This window comes from Gopherus evgoodei, chromosome 9 (assembly GCF_007399415.2).
Source record: "Gopherus evgoodei ecotype Sinaloan lineage chromosome 9, rGopEvg1_v1.p, whole genome shotgun sequence".
Lineage (NCBI taxonomy): Eukaryota > Metazoa > Chordata > Testudines > Testudinidae > Gopherus > Gopherus evgoodei.
The window spans coordinates 51,516,865-51,541,889 of record NC_044330.1 but is presented as its reverse complement, the minus strand read 5'-3'; the positions used below and the strand labels follow the sequence as shown (position 1 = coordinate 51,541,889).

General features: G+C 47.6%; 1 protein-coding gene and 1 long non-coding RNA gene across 2 annotated transcripts; both read left to right on the top strand.

Moving 5' to 3' along the window:
• The first annotated feature begins 3,407 nt into the window (after positions 1-3,407).
• TMEM41A (transmembrane protein 41A) lies at positions 3,408-20,354 on the top strand. Its single transcript, XM_030576408.1, has 5 exons — positions 3,408-3,589; positions 13,454-13,607; positions 15,141-15,302; positions 17,320-17,458; positions 18,341-20,354. Exons 1-5 carry the CDS (start codon positions 3,486-3,488, stop codon positions 18,562-18,564), a joined length of 783 nt encoding a protein of 260 aa, XP_030432268.1. The 5' UTR covers positions 3,408-3,485; the 3' UTR covers positions 18,565-20,354.
• Positions 20,355-21,921: 1,567 nt separating this feature from the next.
• LOC115657987 lies at positions 21,922-25,025 on the top strand. Its single transcript, XR_004002104.1, has 2 exons — positions 21,922-23,821; positions 24,524-25,025. It is a non-coding gene; the product is annotated as an uncharacterized LOC115657987 (long non-coding RNA).

Sequence of the window (25,025 nt, the reverse complement as noted above, 5' to 3'; positions counted from 1 at the left end):
ACGGAGAGGCAGGGCAGTTGGCCCTGGACCACGTAAGGTGCCCCTTTCTACCCAGGCTGGGGGGAGGGACCTCTACAGATAAACTCTCGAACTCTGGGGTGGCATTGACCAGAGACTTTTGGGTTGTTGGACTTTGGGGTGATTGGACTTAAAACCCTAAGGGGAAAAAGGACAGTGCCAAACATACTTGGAGGTGGGTTTTTGTTTATGGTTTGTGTTATAACCCTGTTTGTGGTGTTTCTCCAATGGGATGCCGCATTGATTCCTTCCTTTATTAAAAAGATTTTGCCACACTCAGACTCCGTGCTTGCGAGAGGGGAAGTATTGCCTCCTAGAGGCACCCAGGGGGGTGTGATATGTGGGTGTCCCAGGTCACTGGGTGGGGGCTCGAGCCGGTTATGCATTGTGTTACTGAAACGGAACCCCTGGATACTGAACCCGGCCCTTGTTGCTGCCAACTCAGAGGGGCAGAAGGGTTATATATATATATGAAAGAAAAAAACAAATCAAGTACGTATAACTCAGAAGAATATATCAATAATGAAACATAAATTTATTGCAATACATGACAGGATCTGATTTCCTCACATTAATTTGATCTATGTTAGTAGGATGCCCCCCTGGTTTAGGTGGGAATAAGTAATAAAAAGACAACAGAAAAATGGGGGAAGAGTGTGTAGTGGAGTGTAAGGATGTCTAACAAAGTTCTGATTTTTCTCATGATCACTACTTGGATGCTTTTTAAAAAAATATCAAATATCAAATTAAAAAAAAAATCTTTTTTTTTTTGGTGTCCCCTGCTTTGCTGGTGCCCTAAGCACGTGCTTAGTCTGCCTGTTGGGTAATCCAGTCCTGCCCATCACTGAAAATTTCAGCCACTGTTTAATAATTATAAGCAATTGATAACAGGGGCTTACAATGGAAAGTGCTAGATAACCTTGATATAGAGGTCACTACCAATGTCTCCTATATATAGTGCCACGCACACATCTATCTATCCTTTATATAATGGTTTTACTGGCAGGAACGCTGCATGACTCATGCCAATAAAACCTTCATACAGCACCACATCATCATGTACTTTGTTCAAGACACCAATTGTACAGTAAAACTATTTTAAATACTTTCTGGGAATTATTTTATATATATTGCTGCCTGCAAAGCCAGGCTTCCTTGGCAGTGTGAATCCAACTCTAAAGGCTTCCATAGGAGAGAAAAATCATAACTGATACAGTTGTAGACATCTACAATGACATAAAATAGCTTTTCCATATATAGAAATGTAATTTTAATGGCCAGTATTCCAGGATCTTTTAGGGAGACATGCAAGTGTGCGTACCACTGGGAAACAGGGACTAAAGCTCTCTCTACTAGCCCCCAAAAGATGTTCAGCCTTAAACCTATAGTAAGTACAGGACTAACTATTGTTCATCCTGGGTCAAAAATTCCATATATGTTGGGAAAAAAGGAAACGTTCAAGAAAGATGTGGAGAAATTGGAGAGGGTCCAGAGAAGAGCAACAAGAATGATTAAAGGTCTTGAGAACATGACCTATGAAAGAAGGCTGAAGGAACTGGGTTTGTTTAGTTTGGAAAAGAGAAGACTGAGAAGGGACCTGATAGCAGTTTTCAGGTATCTAAAAGGGTGTCATCAGGAGGAGGGAGAAAACTTGTTCACCTTGGCCTCCAATGGTAGAACAAGAAGCAACGGACTTAAACTGCAGCAAGGGAGATTTAGGTTGGACATTAGGAAAAAGTTCCTAACTGTCAGGGTAGTTAAACACTGGAATAGATTGCCTAGGGAAGTTGTGGAATCTCCATCGCTGGAGATATTTAAGAGTAGGTTAGATAAATGTCTATCAGGGATGGTCTAGACAGTATTTGGTCCTGCCATGAGGGCAGGGGACTGGACTCGATGACCTCTCGAGGTCCCTTCCAGTCCTAGAGTCTATGAGTCTATGAGTTTCTCTGTCAGCTTGGGGGGTAACAGTGTTTGGGGGTACAACTGCAGCACAGGCACATGCCTATGACAAATGATTATGGCCAACATAAAATGAGAATAAGAATATTTTCTTTCTGTCACCCTTTGTCTATGTGGCCTATTTAAGTTCAACACTTTCTGATACAGTGACTGTCTCCTACTCTGTCTGTGCTTGGGGCCTCATCTCAGTTGGAGCTCTCTAGAGTCTACCATAATACAAATAATAATATAAAAAGGACTGAGAATTCATCTTTGCTACTGACTCCAATTCGAATTGTGGGTACTCAGTACATTTCTATACTATTATTTTATATTACGGTGGCTCCTAGAAATACCCAACTGAGATCAGGCTCTGGCACAGACACAGAGTAGGAGACAGTCCCTGCATGCAACCCAATTAATATTAAAAAGGGGGAAGGCATGAAAGTCAAAATAGGGAAAGAACAGGTTAAAGACTATTAGAGAAATTAGATGTATTCAAGTTGGTGGGCCTGATTAAATTCATTCATGGCACTTAAAACACTAGCTGAATTAATCTTGGAACCATTAGCAATTCCCTTTGATAACTCCTGGAGGATGGGTGAGGGCCCAGAAGACTGTAGAAGGGTAGATGTACCTATCTTTAAAATGGGGAACAAAGAGGACCCAGGGAATTATAGGTCAATCAGCCTAACTTTGATATCTGGAAAGATACTGGGACTAATTATTAAACAATTTGTTAGCACCTGGAGGGTTATAAGGAAGAGCCAGCATGGATTCATCAAGAACAAACCATGCCAAATCAACCTAATTTCCTTCTTTGACAGGGTTACTGGACTAAAGGATGGCAGAGAAGCAGTAGACGTGAGCTCTCTTGATTTTAATAATGCCTTTGACACAGCCCCACATGACAGTCTCTTAAACAAACTGGGGAAAGGGGTAGAGATGAATTTACTAACAGGTGGGTTGACAGGCTGCGCCCAGACCAGTTAGCAGCAGTTCATCCTCAAACTGGGAGGCCTTATCTCCTGCAGTCCCAGGGGTCAGCCCTGGGGCGGGCGCTATTCAACACTGTCATTAATAACCTGGCTAACGGCGGTGGAGATAGGCGTGTGAGGCGGACAGTGAGCGGGGGACGTGGGGGCTGCAAGCCTGCGGGTGTCAGGCCCGCAGTTCCCAGTGACCGCGCCAAGGAGAGCGCGGGTCTTACTCCCGCCTTGCCGCGCTCAGTGAGACCCAGCGCAGAACGGGACGCTCCCGGGGGCTGGTGCCGCACAGGCTCTCGATGAGCCAAGGCCAGACAGCTACGAGCCCCCGCCCCGGAACCCCCGCGGATACCCGGGGCGGGGCCTCGGGCCACACGGGAGCCAATCGCTCTCATGCCAGCGAGCGAGGCCTCAGCAGGGCGCGCATGTTAGCAGCGGCCGGCCCGTGTCACGTGGCTCCGTCGGGCCGGGCACCGGTCGGTCACGTGATCGCCCGCTCGCCGGTTCCTGCGCTCCTGGCTCCGCGGCTCCCGCGCTGGGATGCGGCCGCTCTGCGGTTTCCTGGTGCTGCTCGGGGCCGCTTCTTGCGGCCTCTACCTGCTGTCGGCGCGGCTGAGCACGGGGGGCCCGCTCGGGGCCGGCAGGTGGGTGACGGCCCGGGCCCAGCCACCCCCGCCCCCGCCGCCCGGCCTGGCCGGGCCCGACTCGGTTCCGGTTCCCGTCCCCTCTGGCCCGGGAAAGTGGCTCCTCACTGCGGCGGGAGCCGCCCACATCTCCCCCCGTGCCAGGCCTGACGGCGCAGCTCGCTGTGAGCCCGGACCCCTGGGTCACCGGAACTGGGCACGAGCATCCGGGGACTGGCTCCCCAGGCCCGTGGTGCTGACAGTACCCATGGTGTGGAGCGCAAGACTGGGCCTGCAGGCGGGGTGCTGGAGGTCTGGGAGCAGGTTGGCCAACAGGCCAGGCCACCCAGGGCTTTACTGCACCTGCAGCCCACTGTGCTAGCGTCCTGGACCCGCTTTCCAAGAAAGCTTTCAACTCGCCTTCATCCGGCTGTCACCCCGCAGTAGGGGTGAAAGTAAACGGGTACGGGCCAGTAGGGGACCGGTAACAAAAGGAGACTGAGGGAGGGCGAGAGAAGCCTGCTGCCTGCATAAGAATAGTTTAAACTCAGCAGTTCCCTGATGGTTCAGCCCCCAGGGCTAGGTTTCTGGCATGCTTGTTACTTTCACTCACAGTAGCTAAGGGGAGAGGGTCAAGGGGAAAGTTGTGTTTGACCATGGCAGGGGCAGTCCTTTGTTGCCCCAGGGGTGAGGGGATCTCTCCAATATACATAACAAATACAAGCATTTGGCTGCACAGCTTAAATCCTGAGCTAATAAAAGCAGGTGGAAGGGGAAAACTCACTGTCAGGTTGGTTTCTTGTCTCCTCCCTCCCCTTCTTTCAGCCAGGCTGCAGACAAGGCTTTGCATTCCTCTCCATTCTACCCCCCCCCCCCAACCCTAGCAGAGGTTTTCCTCTAGGCTCTAGCTTGCAGTAGGGAGACTGGCTGAGATGCCTGCTGCTGCTTGCAAAAGAACAGTTTGAACTCAGCTGTTCCCTGTGCAGTTCAGTGCCCAGAGTTAGGAGAGGTTTCTGGCATCCTTGTTAATTTCACTCCCACTTGTTGTTGGGTGTGTGTGACTATGGCAGGGGCAGTTCTTTTCTGCCCCTGGAATGAGGGGAATCTCCTAAACACAATCAAAATCAGGAACCATTTCCAAGTTCAAATCTATTCCATTCCCTCCCCAGCAAAGGATCATGGCTGTGATGTCCAAACTGCTTGCAGATCCTCTTTGAAATGTTACTGTTTAAAAAAAACAAACACAAAAAACATGGAGAACATGATGGAAAGATGTGTCATGATGATTAGGGTTTATTTTGGGCAAAGCAGTTTTGCTAAAGCAACTGAAGATTCACAGGGAAAGCAAATAGCGTCCATAGACAAAACCACAAAGGGATTGGAGGGGAAAACTGAATATTCAGTGAAATTATTGTGCCTCCTTCGAAAGAAAAGGTAGTTTTCATTCCAATCCACCCTCTTTCTATATTGATTTAAACACCTGAAATGTCCTTAGGACATCGGGTGCAATCTCAAATCTCTCTCTGTTTTGTCCTGCCTGCAGAGTGCAGAGGCTGAAATTGACAAAACTTTCTCTAATTATCTTGTGTATTTCATGAAGACTATTCTAGTTGTCCTTCATTCACCCCGACTTCCCCTTCCCCCTGCCCCCCCGCTCCCTCCCTGGCTGGCTGTGGTTTTTGCCTTGGTTACTTACTCCTTGGCAGACCCAGCCCAGTGGCACCTGCTGGCTCTCTGCAGGCAGCAGCCCACAGGGGCCGGTTGCTGGGGTCGCTGCTGGTTGGTGGCAGTCTGCAGCTGCATTGTTTGTGACACATTCATACACATACACATACATACAGTCAGAGGTGAAAGTAAGCTGGTCCAGTACGGCGTACTGGCAAGAAGCAGTACGCCGTGCTGGACCGCATTGACTTCTACAGTGGGGATTGAAAGGGCTCTGGGCTGCCCGTGGCTGCGGGCAGCCCTGAGCCCTTTAAATCACGGCCACGGCTAAGATTTAAAGGGCTCAGAGCTCCCCGCTGCTGTGGGCAACCCAGAGCCCTTTAAATCCTGGCTGCGGCCGGGATTTATAGGGCTTAGAGCTCCCCACCACTGCGGGCAGCCCAGAGCCCTTTGAATCCCAGCCACGGCTCTAGTGGCTGGGCTGGGGCCAGGATTTAAAGGGCTCTCGGCTTCCCTGAGTGGCAGGAGCTCTGGGCCCTTTAAATCCCTGTCCCAGCCCCGCAAAGTTCGGGTTCCCCCTGGCAGCCAGAGCCCTGGGCCTTTTAATTTGCCCCTGAGCCCCAGGGGGCTCCTAGCCACCTCTGCAGCTGGGAGCCCCTGGTTGATTTAAAGGCTCTGAGTCTCCCAGCCACAGCTGGTTCCCCAAGGCCTTTAAACCTTGAGAGGCCACGCCTCTTCCAGATGAGGCCCTGCTCCCCCTCAGGACTCCGGCAGTACTGGTAAGTCCTGTAAGTTACTTTCACCCCTGCCCTGCAGACAGAATTTGCAGGATGGCGGCATGGTGGGAAATATGCTTTGCTGAAGGAATGCTGCGATGCCTTGGGGTGTCCTGGAGAAAAACCCGGAGGAGAATGACTGTTGCGATCTGATGTACGTGCATATTTTGCAATGGGAAATGGCAGCTCTCAGGTGCATGCCCTCTTTCCCTGAGTGAAAAGATTTTAAATAATTCCAGAGTCACAAGGGGTTTCTCTATCTGATTTTGACTGAGAGTGATGTTCAGGATGAATGGGTGAAATATTGGATTTTTGTTGGCCTGCAAATATAGGGTGGTAGCCTAAAAATATCCCCACCATGTGATGTTCTTTGCATAGACCATCACATGGTGAAATCCATAAGAATGTGGTGTTGCATGTTCTGAGCTGTGTTTAGCCATAGCAAGTCAGTGTGAAATTGGTTCTTTGAGGAGCCTTGAAACTAACGACATTGGTGCTGGTCATCTTTGGCTTGACATATCCTCCTAGATCCTTCACCTATCCTGACTGCTAGGATTTGGAAGACATTTTGTTTTTTATTCCTTTGATTTATATTGTAGCAAGAGAGGTCCCTCTTCAAAGCTGTAGGTGTTCTTGATACTTCTTTAAAACAACAAATAGCAAAAAGGCAAGTGCTCCAGTAAATTCCATTTTGCACCAGCAATAGCTGACTACTGGTATGTCTCTACTACAGAGACTATACCTGCATAGCTAGGTTGCTGTAACTATGCCGTCATAACCCCATAGCATAGATGCAACCTACACCTGCAGAAGAGGTTTTTCTGTCGGTGTAAGACTGCTACATCCCTGATGATGGCAGTATTCTTCTATTGATATAGATGTGTTTGCATTGGGGGCTGGGTTGACATAACTATGGCATTCAAGGGTTTGTTTTTTTGTTTGTTTTTTTCCACACATTGCCCACTTATCTGTGTCGACCTTTTAAGTGTAGACCAGGCCTAGCACTTACAGCAGCACTGTATAAAGAAAATATCCTGCTTCTGAAATAGCAGCCCTCAGGTAGTGTACCCCTTTCCAAAAGCTCCTGTAAAAGGAGGGGCTGTGGAATGTGCACTGAAGGGAACACATTTGGACCATATGACACCTAGGAACAGTAAATTCCAAAGCAGAGGACCCTCATAGAGAATACCCTGCTCGTGTCTCCTCTGAAACAAAGGGCCTTCTGCTTCTCTGCACTGTGGCACTATGGTCCTGGGAGAGTGACTGCTCAAGTAGGCAGGTCCAAGGCCACGTAACTCTCAGTCAAACTACCTATTTTTACAGCAAGCACAAAAGCCTAAACACGTGCCATCCATCTCTAGTTGGGATTCCTTTCGATTTTTAGCTCTGCCTAACAAAGGTTTGGCCAGCTTTGAGCCTATTGTTGTCCCAAAACCAGGAATTACCACCCAGAAAACAAGTAAAAGCAAGCAACAGCCTACCCTACCCACAGTTCCCAGCTCTCATTGCATCACTTAACTGTGGATTCTAACATACCATTTGCTATGTGTTACCTGAGTTTGTTCTCCAGACCCCTGTGCTCTTTGGGGCAATACCTCAGTGGTGCAAATTGTCATAGCTCGACTGAGGTCAATGGAGCAAGGACAATTCATACCAGTTGAGGATCTGACTCTGTTGAAGACCTGCTCATGAAACCAGATGACTTGTACTGACCAGTGACTCTTTTTAGCTTAATGTTATTTTGCTAATAAGGTGCGAAGAGGTCTCTGACTGTTAAGGGTAGAATGCTGATGTGGAGCATGGCAAGTGAAAAACATGTGCGTGCACACAGTGAAAACTCATCTGAGCATGGTGAATTTGATTTAAATCAATTTGTTTTAAATCACTGGTTAGGAAGACTCAATTTAATCATGGATTTCTACATAAAAGTGCATTCTTGTTGGTTGTTCTAACCTTAATACATATTCTTCACAACTCAGAAATAGATGTAGGTTTCATTTTTAGAAGGTACCCACTATACATTTTTTAAAAATGATTTATTTTGAAAACTTTTCAGATTAGTTTTACAGCTATATCAGAAATGAATGACTGTTTGGTTATTTCATTTACCAAAGGTAATTTGAAGCAGATATTTATGAAGTCATTGGGAGGTGAACTATCTCCAGTTCAACAGGTTAATCATTAATATTTGGAGGATTTTCTTGCCATGCTGTATTCGGAGGAGAACATCACCAGATAGACATTTAAATTGTTTTATTTAACTAAAACAGCAACGTTATGTATTCGGGATTTTTTTCTTCAACAGCAAACACATAATATTTTAACAAAACAAACATATGAATTTTTGAATTTAGTTAAACATTAAAGTTTTTTAAAATCAGGTTTATTTTTGTTTTTAATGAAGATAGTTAAATGAAATATTAACACCACCCTTTCCCCCTCCCCTCCCAAAAAATTAAATCTACTATATCAGCCAGGTCAACATGAGGCTCTGAGATGGGATTCAGGCCATGATATCTAAGAATGGGTGTCTATCTGTTAAGCTCATTTTATCTTTCTCTGTACCAGAGTTTCCCCAAAGGAACAAATACTGATAACCATGCAGATTGTGTATGGCTGACAATAATTTGTTTCCTATACGCACTTTGATGACTGTGATAGTAGATGCACTATCTCTTTAACTGTGTTGCATTTTATGGGTGTTTTAGACAACAATGGACAAGTGTCACTTGCTGGTCTTCCCCAGTCAGCTCGGTTGCTAGTCCAAAGAGTAGATTGTGGAACGCAGTGATACCAACAGCCCTTGGACTGGAATGAGTATGGCTGTCTTAACATTGTAGACCAAGCTGGATGAGTAAGCATCTCAGAGAGGTGATTAAGAAAAAGCAGAAAGCCTCCAAGGAGTGGAAGATGGGAGGGATCAGCAAGGAAAATTATCTTATTGAGGTCAGAACATGTAAGGATAAAGTGAGAAAGGCCAAAAGCCATGTAGAGTTGGACCTTGCAAAGGGAATTAAAACCAATAGTAAAAGGTTCTAGAGCCATATAAATAAGAAGAAAACAAAGAAAGAAGAAGTGGGACCTCTAAACACTGAGGATGGAGTGGAAGTTAAGGATAATTTAGTTATGGCCCAATATCTAAACAAATACTTTGCCTCAGTCTTTAATGAGGAGCTTTGGGATAATGGTAGGATGACAAATGGGAATGAGGATATGGAGGTAGATATTACCACATCCAAGACAGAAGCCAAACTCAAACAGCTTAATGGGACTAAATAGGGGCGCCCAGGTAATCTTCATCCAAGAATATTAAAGGAACTGGCACATGAAATTGCAAGCCCATTAACAAGAATTTTTAGTGAATCTGTAAACTCAGGGGTTGTACCATATGACTGGAGAATTGCTAACGTAGTTCCTATTTTTAAGAAAGGGAAAAAAAAAAAGTGATCCAGTTAACTACAGGCCTGTTAGTTTGACATCTGTAGTAAGCAAGGTCTTGAAAAAAATTTTGAAGGAGAAAGTAGTTAAAGACATTGAGGTCAATGGTAATTGGGACAAAATACAACATAGTTTTACAAAAAGTAGATTGTGCCAAACCAACCTGATCTCCTTCTTTGAGAAGGTAACAGATTTTTTAGACAAAGGAAATGCAGTGGATCTAATTTACTTCGATTTCAGTAAGGCATTTGATACGGTTCCACATGGGGAATTATTAGCTAAACTGGAAAAGATGGGGATCAATATGAAAACTGAAAGGTGGATAAGGAACTGGTTAAAGGGGAGACTACAACGGGTGATACTGAAAGGTGAACTGTCAGGCTGGAGGGAGGTTACTAGTGGAGTTCCTCAGGGATCGGTTTTGGGACCAATCTTATTGAATCTTTTTATTACTGACCTTGGCACAAAAAGTGGGAATGCACTAATAAAGTTTGCGGATGACATGAAGCTGGGAGGTATTGCCAGTACAGAGAAAGACCGGGATATCCTATAGGAAGATCTGGATGACCTTGTAAACTGGAGTAATAGTAATAGGATGAAATTTAATGTGAAAAGTGCATTGTCATGCATTTAGGGTTTAATAACAAGAATTTTTGTTATATACTGGGGACGTATCACTTGGAAGCAACAGAGGAGGAGAAAAGGACCACAGAGTACTGGTTGATCACAGGGTGACTATGAGCCGCCAATGTGATATGGCTATAAAAAAGGCTAATGTGGTCTTGGGATGCATCAGGCGAAGTATTTCCAGTAGAGATAAGGAAGTGTTAATACTATTATACAAGGCACTGGTGAGACCTCATCTGGACTATTGTGTGCAATTCTGGTCTCCCTTGTTTAAGAAGGATGAATTCAAACTGGAACAGGTACAGAGAAGGGCTACTATAATGATCCAAGGAATGTAGAACCTGTCTTATGAAAGGAGACTCAAATAGCTTGGCTTGTTTAGCATAACCAACAGAAGGCTGAGGGGAGATTTGATTGCTCTTTATAAATATATCAGAGGGATTAATATTAGGGAGAGGAATTATTTAAGCTTAGTACCAATGTGGACACAAGAACAAATGGATATAAACTGGCCATCAGGAAGTTTAGACTTGAAATTAGACAAAAGTTTCTAACCATCAGAGGAGTGAAGTTCTGGAACAACCTTCCAAGGGGAGCAGTGGAGGCAAAAGACATATCTGACTTCAAGACTAAGCTTGATAAGTGTTTATAGAAGGAGATGGTATGATGGGATAGCCTAATTTTGGCAATTAATTGATCTTCGACTATTAGCGATAAATATGCCCAATGGCCTGTGATGGGACACCAGACAGAATTCTTTGTAATAATTCAGATCCCACCCTTTCTTGGGTATCTGGCTGGTGAGTCTTGTCCACATGCTCAGGGTTTAACTGATCGCCATATTTGGGGTTGGGAAGGAATTGTCCTCCAGGGCTGATTGGCAGAGGCCCTGGGATTTTTTTGCCTCCCTCTGCATCATGGGGCACATGTCGCTTGTTGGAGGATTCTCTGCACCTTGAAGTCTTTAAAGCACAAGTTGAGGACTTGAATAACTCAGTCATGGGTATGGGTTTGTTACAGGAGTGGGTGGGTGAGATTGTGGCCTGTGTTGTGCAGGAGGTCAGACTAGAAGATCATAATGGTCCCGTCTGATCAGGGATTTGGAGCAATCAAATATTTGAATTGCTCTGCGCCAGCTCCAGGCAAAAACCTACTGGTCTGTGCTCCAGCTCCGGGCTTTGCTTCTGACCTTAAAGTCTGAGTCTGTAACATCCAACGGAGACAATTCAGTGTTTGAACTCTCCAGAAATTACTCTGCAGCCACAGAAGCAGGTGGTTCCGTTAGAATCTGCTTGGTGTGTTGGAGTTTTGTTGCTTACTGAATAACAGCTGTTTCCTATTCATTCATTCATCAGCATAAATCATCTGATTGAGATTTAGACCTGGTCTACACTGGGGGGGATCAATCTAAGTTAGGCACCTTCAGCTACATGAATAACGTAGCTGAAGTTAATGTACTTAAACCTACTTACTGCTGCCACTCCCTGTGAACTCTGCCTGCTCCTCTCGCAGCGGTGTAGTACAGGAGTTGACGGGAAAGCACTGGGGAGTCGATTTATTGTGTCTAGTCTAGACACAATAAATCGACCCCTGCTGGATTGATTGCTGCCTGCCGATCTGGTGGGTCGTGTAAACATACCCTTAATGGATACAGTGGTGGAAGCAAAGAAACTTTTGCATACCCACAGGATGAGATTTCAAGATGTGTTATGAAGCAATTTGTCCAATTCAGTGTGAGTTTTCTGCCACTTCAGCTTTCTCCATTAGTTGCCAGAGGAAAGATGTAAACCATGGTGACCTGTGAGGTGGAAACCAATAAGGAAGATGCACACAGCACTTAACCAGTAGTGAAAGGTAAAAGATCATCATACAGTACTATTCAACTAGCCGAATGGTGTGAACAATATTCTTCCACAAGAAATGACCAGGTCCAATTAATCTCTGAGGAAGGGCCATCAAAGTGCCTAGCCCCAACCTCAAATCGCTGGAGGCAACAAACGGTCCCTGCCATGGGTAAAATCTCCAGTTGTCATACCTCCATACTCAGCCCAAACACCGGATCCAGAATGCAGCCAGTGGTATGAGTTGGGCCAGCAGCAACCTGGGATAGTCAGTGCCATGGTGATCAAGAGATCCTCTGTGAGGAATGTCGGCTGCTTGCATGCAGCATGATGATCTGTGCACTGGCTCCAGTCCCATCTAGTGATGCCCTGGATGCTGTTTTCAATCCTGCTTCAGGGTAGGCGATGAATGCTCCAGGCTGGATGCAAACAGTACTGTTAATTTTTAGTTTGCTGAAGACCGGGTAAGGAAAGCTCTCTAGTTCTGACTCTTTCAGCTTGTTCTGTGCAGGCTGGCTGGGTCCACTGAGCAATACCAAAGGTCAGTCATGGAAATGTTTGTCAAGCCAAGTGACTGCACTGCATAGGTAAAGCAGGAGCTTGCTCTGCAATATAGCATTGCTGTTCACATTTAGAGAAGGCCTATGTTGGTGTAAAGCCTGCTGGTGGATTTCATAAGAACTCTAGAGTTCAAATGAGGACGTCCTTGAGTCACTAGCAATGTTCCCTCCAATTTTTTATATCCATGTGTGGAGTTAATTTTATGTGCACCAATATGGAGGTGATTGTGGCAGGGGTGGGGCCAAAGGGTTCAGAGAGTGGGAGGGGGATCAGGGTTGAGGTGCAGGCTCTGGGGTGGGGCCAGAGATGAAGAGTTTGGGTGTTGAAAGGGCTCAGGGCTAGAGCAGAGGGTTGGGCATGAGGTACAGGGGAGTGAGGGCTCTGGCTGGGGAAGCATGCTCTAGGGTGGGGCTGGCAATGAGGGATTTGGGGTACAGGAGGGGGCTTAGGGCTGGGGCAGGTGGTGAGTGTGGGGGCTCAGGGCTGGGGCAGAGGGTTGGAGTGAGGGCTTCAACTGGGGGTGGGGACAGGGATGAGGGGTTTGGGGTGCAGGCTGCCCCGAGACTGCAGTGGGGAGAGAGGACTCTCCCCCCCCGCCCTCTCTCACTGCAGCAGCCCCGGGGCTGGGGGAGAGATGCCTCTCCCTGCCAGCAGCCCTACATACCCCAACTTGCTCCCCTCCCTGCCCATCTCCTACCTCTCATCTCTCCAGGCCCTTGTGGCTGCATGCCTGCATGGATCTTTATAGCCTGCTATGTGGCCATGCAGCTTAGAGGGAATTTAGGTCACTAGACAGTTCGCCACAGAGTTTCTCTGACCTGAAGTAACTTAACCTGCCTCAGTTTCCCCATTTGTAAAATGTGATGATGATCTTTGACCTTGGCTGTCCGTTTGTTAATGTGTGCAGAATATGTCTGAGAGGCGCTTGACGTGTCAAGGATTTATCATTTTAGTTGGGTCTCCCTCTTGCTTCTCAGGTCACTCAAGTTCCCATCAGACTTGGAGGAGCTGCGAGAGCTTGCAGAGTTTCTACAGTATTATAAGCAAGAGCACCAGAGCTATGTGCTGCTGCTGTTCTGTGCTGCCTACCTCTACAAGCAGTCCTTCGCCATCCCTGGCTCCAGCTTTCTGGTATGCACCCGCTCAGCTCTCTAGCACTCTGTTCCTTTTCCTTCACCAGACATTCCAATGCTGGGATTTGCCATGGGGTCTTAGCCCATTCATTGGGCTCTCTCGTTTACTGGGGTCACCATTTAACCCCCTGTCCTTGCCTATCACCCTGCTTCCAGGTGAACAGGACTCCTTCCTGGGAGTTTGAGAAATGCATTGCACAGCCCTAGCCTGGGGACTAGACCTACTAGCCAGAGGTAGATACAAAACACTGGGGGGGGCGAACCATTACGGTTTAGCGACAACGCTACAGGGAGAAGCTCATCCCTGCTCCTTTCTATCCCCCCGGTTATACCTCCAAGGGGCAAAGCTTTGCACTGGAAGCTCATGTTCAGTTTAATGACCTCTAAGTCCTATTCAGAGTCACTGTTTTCAGGCTACAGTCCCACGTGCCATGTGACTGAATTCTTTGTTTATAGATGTGACCTTACGTTTGGCCATATTCAAAGGTATGGTTTCTGATTGCACCCAATTTACCAAGTGATCCTGTTGGCTCTGTATGATCCCCCCTCCCCCGCCCTCATTATTTACTAAACAACCAGTTTTTCCATATACAATATCTACACTGACTCTATATTCATCTCTAAATTGTTGATAAAATATTAATATTGAACAGCCTTGGGCTGAGGTCCAGTCTCTGTAGGATCCCACCCAATGATTACATGAAGCGATCTGTTAGTAATCCACTTACTGTGTGCCTGGTCGAGTTTGGGTAGAGCTGGTTTTCAATCAGACTGTTGTGCGGTGCACAAGCACTTTACTTGATGTACATGGTTCTGGTTCACCCTGGTTTCTGCCACCTTGAATAGCTTTAGATAAGTTCTGAATATTCCCATGGTATTACCATTCCATGTCAGCAGAGGTGGTAGTTGGCCTGGGCCTATTGTCTGATCACAAATGGGAAGGGAGGCGTCCATGAGACAACCTCTGCTAAGATGCTGGCTGCACTGTGCAAATGTTTAGGTCACCTGAGCCAGGTACCTTTCAAACCCTGGAATTCAGGGGCCAAGGGAGGAACTGAGTGAGTCTCCTCCATAAGGCAGCTGAGCTCCCTGACTAAAGGACTGAGACTGCACTGGTCAGTTCAGACACTGCTCTCTTGCACTGGTGTAACTTCTAGAATGAGCCGTGGGTTTTAACCATTTGTGTTATGGTGGTGCTCGGGGGCCACAACTGAGCTAGGTGGTTCCCTGCCCAGATGTGCCTGGCATCTTGTGCAAAGGTGACAGAGCTCTCTTTGGAATGACTGACACTGCCCCCAAACGCTCTGCCTTGTCTGGATGGGAGATCCTCTCTCTGGTGCTTTAATAAAGAAAGTCCAGGACGGGCAGTGAAGCTGTGTCCCTGTGGGAGCAAAGGAGATGGCCGAGTCCCCATCAAGCCACCCATGTGGTCACAGGAGAGTTGGGCTGCCTGTGATTATGTACACATTGCTGAACGCTTTTATCCTGTCTCTTATTCGTAAGGTCTCACTCCCTGCTTTTGTTCTACCAGAATATCCTCGCTGGGGCTCTGTTTGGACCATGGATGGGGCTTTTGCTGTGCTCTGCTTTGACTTCTGTGGGTGCCACCTGCTGTTACCTGCTCTCCAGGGCCTTTGGGAAACAGTTTGTAGTCTACTGGTTTCCTGATAAAGTGGCCATGCTGCAAAGAAAGGTAAAGAGATCCCTGCTGCTAGCCCCTCTGCTCAGGGCATGGGGACAAACCCCCGGGCTGACTGGAGCAGAGCTGAGCTGTGATCGTACAGCCCCTTCTTAGCCCAGGGCCTGCATTTATTGTTCTTTAGTTCCCTGTGTCCTACCACCATGGCTGTTGTTGTCCTTCTGGCTTTGGAATCAGTCGAGTGGACCCTGAAAGTAAGCTGTATGGGCTTTTCAGAGGGAGAACTAACCACAGCAGTTATCCCTTGGATGTGACTGATACTCCTCCTGCATGGTAGTGCCCTCTAGCGTCAGCCCACTTTGCTTTGAAAAGGAATTGGAAGAGTGGCCCCAGGGGGTTCCGTGTTTGTGTGTCAGTCTCTCTCTGCTCCTTTCAAATGTAAATGCACCCTGGATTCTGAGAGTTGAGCTGGGCTCTGCTTTCTCATGCATCATCACCAGGAGGCCAAACTGGGCCTTCAGAGATGCCCTAGAAACCTCTCTTTGAAGGCAGGTGTAACTAGCTGGAACTTGGGAAGTAACTTTGATGCCCAGGAAGATACTAGTTCGTTCTGCCGTAACCCTGCTTGAGCAGTACAGCTGACAAGAGTAAAATGCAGTGGACTCTTCGGAAGGGTGGGGTACTCTGAACTCTGGAGCAAGAATGGCTGAATTCTGCCTACAGAAACTTGTCGTAGATTCAGTTCCCGTATTCACATTTAAAAATCACCTCTGGCTCAGGGACCACCTGACTTGGTGCCCCGCCTGTCCATGCCTGCTGTCCGGTCCACCTGCCATCCCCCGCTAGGTCCCTCTGGGAGGCTGCTCTTGTTTTGCAGTTTAAATTGATACAAATCCTTAAAATGATCTAAGGCATTACAAGGGCTGGAAGCTGCTTTAAGCCAACCCTCTTAGCCTTGTGTCTGTTAAATAGAGCAGAGGCTGCTGTAGGTTGATTGAAGATGTTTGCTGCACCGGAGCTTTAGACCAGTTTTAATTGCAGCATAATACTGTGGAAAATGCAGCTTGGAGGCTGAGTGCCGGCCGGGGGGTGAGAGACCAATGCTACTTTGAACTGTGCCCTGAGGGGTCTGCACAGGAATGGCAGTGCCTCCTTAGCCTGCAGCACCAAGAGTCAGGAGAGCATGGGGTAGTGGCTGGCCAAGCTGACAAGTGCCTATAGGGGTTGATAGGCTCCAAGGGGCATGGGGCAGCAGGTGCCTGGTACAGGAAGGAGGGGTTTGCTGTGGCCTTTTTTTGTCCTTTTTAACCCCTCCAAAGTCTGGCTGCTAAGTGCAACGCCTCCCTTAGGCTGTATTGTGCTGTTAGAATTCATCAGTGACCGTGTACAGCACTGGGAACACTCCAGACAGCTGTGTTACTAAGGGCCCAGGCCTGAAAACAGTGCTGTCAGGCAGAGCGTTTCCTAGCGGGAGTGGAGTCAGTCAGGTAAGTGTTGGCAGGAGCAAGCCCCGAAGGTGTGGAGGAGTCTGGCTGAGCACATCCTACTGCTTTCTCCCAGTGCCTGAACACAGCAAAAGGTGCACTTACACTGTTAAGGAGATGCTCAACGGACAGGACTAAGGCTGCATGTTCACCCTTCCCTTCCACACTGTGACCCGGCTGCCTTTTTAATTGTAAGGACTGTCCATCATAGTGACCTTGGGAACCAGTTTTCACTAGTGGAATGGCGCTGCTGGAAAGCAGTGTAAGATGCAGGGAATGCAGCTGTCCCTTGTGTAAGTGTTTGTTTAGATCATGTCTGTTCGTCAGTGATGGCCCCCTTTTCCACTGGTCTTTCATGCCGCAGCTTAGCGTGTACTTTCACTGGGTGCAGCTGATCCTGGTGCATGTGGGTACCGTGGTACTAAGCTACTCTGGTTTGCTTTGATTCTGGGCTGGTGTTACTTTGTGGCTTATTGACATGATGCCCTGACCCTCTGCTTGTGTCAGACTGGGTGTCTTGGCTCTGCAGTAGTTGGCCAGTAACGGGCAGTAGCAGTGCTGACCTGGTTTCTCTTGTCCAATGGCAGGTGGAGGAGAACAGGAGCTGCTTGTTTTTCTTCTTGTTGTTTCTGAGACTTTTCCCCATGACCCCAAACTGGTTTCTGAACCTGGCATCTCCGATCCTGAACATCCCGGTTTCTCAGTTCTTCTTCTCTGTCCTTATCGGTAAGGAGCTGGAGCTGGGGGCGAGCAGGCTCTGTGTTCAGGAAGGGATCAAACCCAACCTATTCTTTGCTGTTGTTAGAACCCAGCAAGCCTGAGAACGTACCATGCTACACTTGAGGAATTCCAGCGTTAAGGGTCCCACAGCAACAGTCACTTGGCTGTGTTAGTTTCCTGATTCGCTACTGTCCGTGCCTTTACACTGTTACCTCTTCCCAGGGTGAAATGACTGTTCCTATCGTCGGGTGTCCCGAAGCCCATTGGTTTTTAATGAGTGCTGGGAGATGGCATTGTGGCTCAACTGTCCAACCCGAGTGTTTTTTACAATCTCTCCTGTTCGCACAAACCCACACAATGGCCCTGCAGAAACTACCCCTGGCCCCAGCCCCATGTGTGCTGTCCTCTCGCCAGGTGCTGTACAGCATATATGATGCAGATTGCCCACTGCAGTGCTGCAGCCAGGTTGGCCACTTGGCTGTGTCAGGAGCTGGGAGTGGAGCAGTCTCGGTGACAGGACCCCGGCTGTGTTAGATGAGGCTGGGCGCAGCCTGTCCAGAAAGGCTTCCCTAGGATGGAGGGGCAGAGAGGGGGCATTGCTTATGTCCCTGTCTCCTTCTTCACAATGGTTAGTGCCCTGTAGTGCTAGCAAACGAAAGTGACCCTTCCAGGGGCATTGAGCTGTATTCCACCATGTGCAGCTCTCAGCTTTGTCAGCACACTTGGCTGCAGAGATGATGTGACCTTTGACCAGTGTGTTACGCTGTACCCTGCATGCCATCTCTGAGCAGTATGGATCTGTGGGTGTCTAGCGGAGCCATCCTGAAGATGGACCAGGGCACTAGGGATGGTTGTCTAGTAACATGCTTCTCCCTCTGACTCTTCCAGGTCTGATCCCCTATAACTTCATTTGTGTGCAGACTGGTGCCATTCTCTCGCAGATCACCTCCCTGGATGCCATTTTCTCCTGGGGCACGTTGCTTAAGCTACTAGCCATAGCCATGGTGGCGTTGATACCGGGGACCCTGATTAAGCAATTCAGCCGGACACACCTGAAATTGGATGAAAAGGACCAGAATGTTCGCGTGCTCAATGGCAAAAAGAGCACATAATGGACTGGGTGCAGCAGCTGTTCAGAATGTCTGATTGTTTATTTATGGGGATGGTGCAATCGTCAGCAACTAGATGATGTTTTAAGTTGTTGCCTGCACTGCCTCTTCTCCGCACAAGCTAGGGCAGAGGACAACTGCAGTTCTTAAATCTTTTTAAATCTAGGAGGAGACGTGATGGTCTCATTTTAAATGGTGCTTGTATAAATGTGAATGTCTGGGTCGCTGGGGGCTGCCAGTGGGCTTTGAAAAAATCTGCAGGTCCATTTTCTGACCCTGGTGAATTGGTGCCACATTTAGTGCCATGCTGGAGCTCCTGGCCTCCATGGAGATTTTCCAAGTATGTCCAGTGCCCTTGGGCTCTCTGAAGTGTTGGCAGGTACTGCTAGGTAACTGCCATTCATATGACAGTTGGTTTAAGATGGCCGTGGTGGTAGAGAGTAGTGCAGGGTGAGAACTGGGCTGGCTGTGATAAATGAGCCACCTGTATGCCTGCCTGCCCGCCCAGCGAAAGCAGCTCTGCTCGCCCTGGCACACGGAGTTCAGGTCTGTTCAGACAAGGCCTCCTGCAAGGCTCCAGCGTGTCACTGCCTCCTTCCTTCCCCATCTCCGTGTGCTGTGCACTGGGGCTTTCACTAGAGCTGAGCTAATGCTACAGGCTCGAGGGTTAACAGGCCCCCTGCCAGGATGATTGTGCCCAGGGGTTTATTGGGGAGGATCCATTATTGTGCTGGAGCCCAGGCCAGACTTCCCCTTGGTTGGCTCACACAACTCACAAAGGTCGTGGTTCCTGTTGTGCTGGATTCAGGAGAGCACAAGTGCCCTTGCTGCATCCACAGCTGGCTTGCTCCTTGCCTTCTGGCACAGAGTACTTCTAGGCACACCTCAGCCCCACCCCACCAGATCCTTTCCTGTGATTGCTTGTTGCTCTGCAGCTCACTTCAGTGGCTGCATGTTTCCCACCTTAGAATCTGCCCCCCACCCCCACCCCCTAGTTGCTGTATTCTTCAATGTCATTCTTTTAGTGCTTCCTAAGGAATGGGAATAGCTGTACTTCCTGTCCCAGGGCAGCCCATTGCATCCTCGTCCCCTGTAGCCTGCCTCCAGCAGTGACCAATAAATCCCCAGTATTTCAGCAGAAGATACAAAACCTCCTGCTGCTTCCATAATGCCCCAGGCCATGTGTGCAATTCTGTGCATGGAAAGAGACTGCCTGCTTGAGAAAATGGATACACAGCTCCAGAGGTAGCCTCACTTGGTTATCCAGCCTGTCTGGCCCAGAGCCAGTGCTTCTGGGTTTATTGGAGTATAGTTTCTAAATGCAGGAAACCAGCACTAAATCCACTAAATCTGGTCACTTCACAGCCAAGCCCTGTGCCTTTTACCTGCCTATTTTTGAACAGAGAAAACCCAGCAGCTGTAGTATCTCCAGGGTATCAGTCTCAGCATCACTTGTGCCATCCATGTGTTTGGGGAAATAGCAAATCTTTCTGTCCATGTTTAGCTTTTCAGGAGCTGTGTCCTGCTGACAAAGTCTCACACTGAGGAATGGACTTGTCTGCAGTGAGGCTGCATCTGTGCCTGTGGCAGATACTGCCTGGGGCGCATTGTGAATCAGCTGCTCCTTAGGCAAGAAGATTGAAGGAAACACAGCCCAGAAATGCCTGGCTGCTGGAGCCCATCTGAGTGGTGATTTGTGTCCTTGTCTGGTCTCACACCAAGTGCCTTACCACCCAGGTGTCTGTGTTTACATGTAAATTACTGCGTCTCATATAAATGGTGGTGAAACTTTACAGAGCGAGTTTGTTAAATGAAGCAAATTTCATGCTTGCAAAGGTGTCTGGCATTGAGCGGCCCCTATGCTTCCCCCTCAGAGCTAAGGGATCCCCTCTCACCTGGGGAGGGTAGCTCAGTGTTCAAGCCCATTCCAGGAAGCCTCAGCCAAGAGGTTTAGCAAAGTGTCTGTCTGTAAGGCACTGACCTGAGACCAAGTTTGCTTTGCCTAGTGAGCCGGAAGTTGCTGCTAACCACTCTTCACTGCCATTGGCTGAAAACTTGCTGGTAATGGCAACTGGTGATGAGAGATGATCAGTATGGTCAGGGAAACATCCAGAGCATGAAGTTCACTTGTTTGTAGCCTTTGCTTGGCATTTCTGCTGCACTCAGAGGCCCTGCAGTGGTGTATCTGTATCCCCTGGCACGAGATGTGCTATCATCTTACCTTGTACTGTCTTTCTCAGTTTAAAATGTTTTCTGGAAGAACTAAGCATGCTGAAATTCCCTTAAGGCTAGGGCCTACTGAATTCTGAGTTCACTGCTGTGGGGATGGTCTCCCAAAGTCTGGGAGCTGTGGTGAGTGCAGCACTCTTTGTAAAGCCAGGGCCTACAGTATAGACAGCAGGCCTCAAACATCTAGGGCCAGATCCACCAAGGCATTTAGCCACCTAACTGCCACGTTAGGTGCCAAAGTCCAAAATCTAGATCCTCAAAACTCAACTCGGCTTCCCCTGGCTAACACACATCTAAGCCCATCTGGATCCTTAAACAAAGTGTTTTCCCACTTATAAGAATGGCCAAACTGGGTCAGACCAACGGTCCTTCTAACCCAGCATCCAGAGTAGGGCAGTTATGGACTGATCCATCCCCATTTCCCCAGTCCCAATATTGCAGTCAGAAGCTAGCGGCACGCAGAGCATAGAGTTGCATCCCTGACAATCTTGGTCAATAGCCATTGATAGGCCTGTCCTCCCTGAACTTATGCTTTTTTTTGAACCCAGTTATGCTTTTGGCCTTCATGACAGTCCCTGGCAATGGGTTCCACAGCATTGTGGGAAGAAGTACTTTCTTATGTTTGTTTTAAACTTGCTATTAATGTCATTGGATGACCTTAGGTTCTTATGTTATACAAGGGGGTAAATAACATTGTCTTCACCATTTGTGATTTTATAGGCCTCTATCCTATTTCTCCCCGTAGTCATCTCTTTTCTAAGCTGAACAGTCCCAGTCTTTTTAATATCTCCTTGCATGGAAGCCGTTCCATACCCTTAGTAATTTTTGTTGCCCTTCTCTTTACCTTTTCTAACTCTAATACAACTTTTTTGAGATAGGGCAACCAGAACTGCCTGCAGTATTCAAGGTGTGGACATACCATGGCTTTATATAGTGGCATGATGTTTACTGTCTTATTTTCCATCCCTTTACTAATGGTTACCAACATTGTTAGCTTTTTTTTACTGCTGCCACTGCATATTGAGCAGATGTTTTCAGAGAACTATCCTTGATGACTCCAAGGTCTTTCTTGAGTGATAACAGGTAATTTATTACTGATGCATGAGAGGACCTTCCCTCTTATCCCATGACTGCTTACTTTGCATAAAAGCCTTTGGTGAGGGACTTTGTTCAAGGCTTTCTGTAAGTCCAAGTACACTATGTCTACTGGGACACCCTTGTCCAGGTGCATGTTGATACCTTCAAATAATTCTAATAGATTGGACTGGCATGATTTCCTTTTACAAAAGTCGTGTTGACTCTTCCGCAACATATAGCATTCCTCTACATGTCTGATAATTCTGTTCTTTACTATAGTTTCAACCAGTTTGCCTAGTATTGAAGTTAGGCCTACCGACTTGTAAGTGCCAGGATTGCCTCTGGAGCCTTTTTAAAAACATAAGAGTTACGTTAGCTATCTGCCAGGTATCTGGTACAGACGCTGATTTAAGCAATAGGTTACATACAACAGTTAGTAGTTCTACTGCAGTTTCATATGAGTTCCCTCAGACCCTTGGGGTGAATTCCATCCAGTCCTAGTGAGATATTACTCTTTATCACTTTCTTCCAAAACCTTCTCTACTGACACTTCAGTCTGGGACAGTTCCTCAACTTTGTCACCTGAAAAGCATGGCTTAGATGTGAGAATCTCCCTCACATCCTCTGCAGCAAAGACCAATTCTAAGAATTCATTTAGCTTCTCCACAATGGCCTGATCTTCCATGAGTGCTCCTTTAACTTCTTGACTGTCCAGTGGCCCAATTGGTTGTTTAGCAGGCTTCCTGCTTCTGAGGTACTTAAAGTAACAGCAAAAAAAAAAAAAAGTTTTGTCTTTTGCTAGTTGCTCTTCAAATTCTTTTTTGGCTTGCCGTATTTATGTTTACACCTGACTTTCCAGAGTTTATACTCCTTTTTATTTTCTTCAGTAGGATTTGACTTCCAATTTTTAAGACAAATTTTTGTCTCTGACCATCTCTTATACTCTGTTTAGCACTGGTGGCTTTTTTTTGGTCCTCTCACTGTTTTTATTTGGGGAATACCTTTAGTCTGAGCCTCTGTTATCATAGTTTTTAAAAGTATCCATAGAGCTTGCAGCATTTCACCTTTGTGACCGTGTTCCTTTTAATTTCTGTTTAACTTGGGTCTGGTCTACACTAGACGGTTAGGTCAATGCAAGGCAGCTTACATCAACCTAGCTTTGGAAGTGTCTATGCACCACTTCCCTGAATGGCGTAGGGTCAAGGTCGATGTAGTTAAGTCGACAGAGGGTCAGTGTTGACACTGTTACTTACTTCGACTGTTACTGGCCTCCAGGTGATGTCCCACACTAACAGCTCTGGTCACCAGTGTGTACTCTGCTGCCCACGGGCCAGGTGGACAGGAAGCTGTCCCTCCCCTTTAAAGCCTCGCAATTTCTTTACATTCCTTTTCCTGGTTGTCTGGCTTGGTGAGCACACCAGGCAGCTCTCCACTGTTGTGTGTAACTGCCCACTGACTATGCCAGCTATATGCTGCAGACACGCTCCTGCCTGGAATACACAGGAGGTGTTGGATCTCCTGGGGCTGTGGGAAGAAGAGGCTGTGCAGGCACAGCTCCAATCCAGCCATAGAAATGTTGACCTCTGTGAGCAAATGGCTCAGGGCATGTGGGAGAAGGGCTACAAGAGGGACTGGCAGCAGTGCTGTGTGAAAGCCAAGGAGCTCTAGCAGGGGTACCAGAAGGCTAAAGAGGCCAACAATCCATCTAGTGCTGAGCTGCAGACCTGCCACTTTTACAAAGAGCTGCATGCCAACCTCAGAGAAGACCCCACCACCACCTGCAAGAGCCCCATGGATACTTCAGAGGAACCACAAGCCCTCACCATGAACAGCGAAGAGGAGGGGGTGGACAAGAAAGAGGCGAAGGAGTATGGGGGACAGGTGACCAGGGGATCCAGCTGTGCAGTGAGGAAGGATCTGTTTGACTCCAGTGCACTGCTGCCAGTCCCAACAGGTGAGCCTGATGCAGGGGAAGGAACCTCTGGTAAATGTGCAGTTTGCTTTGAAATTACAAGGGTAGAGCCCCCAAAGTAGCAGGACATATCTGTTGAATTACTCTTTCACTTGTACTAGAAGAGGTAGTGGTACAACCAAGAGAGGTAGAGTTGCTCTCTGCTTGTCATTCCCCTCTGAAGTTATGCAGAGGGGGCCATGTGGAGCAGTTTGTTTACATGCACCGGGATGTCCTGTGAATCCTGTATAGAGACTCAATGACACTTCCATGGAGGTACTCTGCAATTCTCTGCCAAAGGTTTCTGGGGAGGCCAGCCTGATATCTTCTGGTGTGGTAGGACACTTTCTCACGCCACTCAGCAACTAATTCAGCAGGCACCATTGCAGTACATGAGCTAACAGCATATGGGTCCAGGTGGCAGCAGAATACCAGCAGTAACTGTGCTCTCTGCCTCTGTCACCTGCAGGAGTGATAGCAGCTACACTCACTCCTAGCTGTGGAAATTGGTGCCAGTATTGTTTCATTGCTCTATATAAATGTACTCACAGGGCAGGTGCTATATCAATCCCAAGGAGAAGTGAGGATGCGGTGCTTACAACTTTTGCAGATTAAGGGGAGTGAGTTCAGTATCCTAACATGTTTCGTTTTATTTTTTTATTTCTGTTGTGAACACACTGACAACAGTACCTCTGTGTGTTGTAGCTGCACCTGATGCTATTGTGGCCAGGAGGGTCTCCCTCTTCACACCTGCCAAGCTTCTAAGCCAGATGAGTGGGAGAAAGATAACATGTTCCAGGAGATCCTGCAAGCCTGTGCTGCTACAGAGAATGAGACCAGGGCCTGGAGGATCACCCTTGCAGCCGGCCTGGAGAAGGAGAGGGGAATGTACAAGGACATAGTGGGGCTTCTCAGGCCACAAACAGATGCTGAAGACTCTGGTAGACGGGCAGGTCCAAGAATCCCATGCTCATATCCCTCTGCAGCCCATGGAGAACTCAATGTTGGGACCCCCCTCCCAACATTTCATGTGCCATGAGCAATTGCTGCACTACCACTCCCCCCCAGGGAACATGAAAGACAATCAGAGCTGCCCATGCACTGACTTGTGGAAGCCGGGGTTGGTGTACGTGCATCTGAAATAGAAATGACTGCACTTTCCCCTTCATAAGTTGTTTCCTTAATAAATTAAGTTCTAAATGTTTTA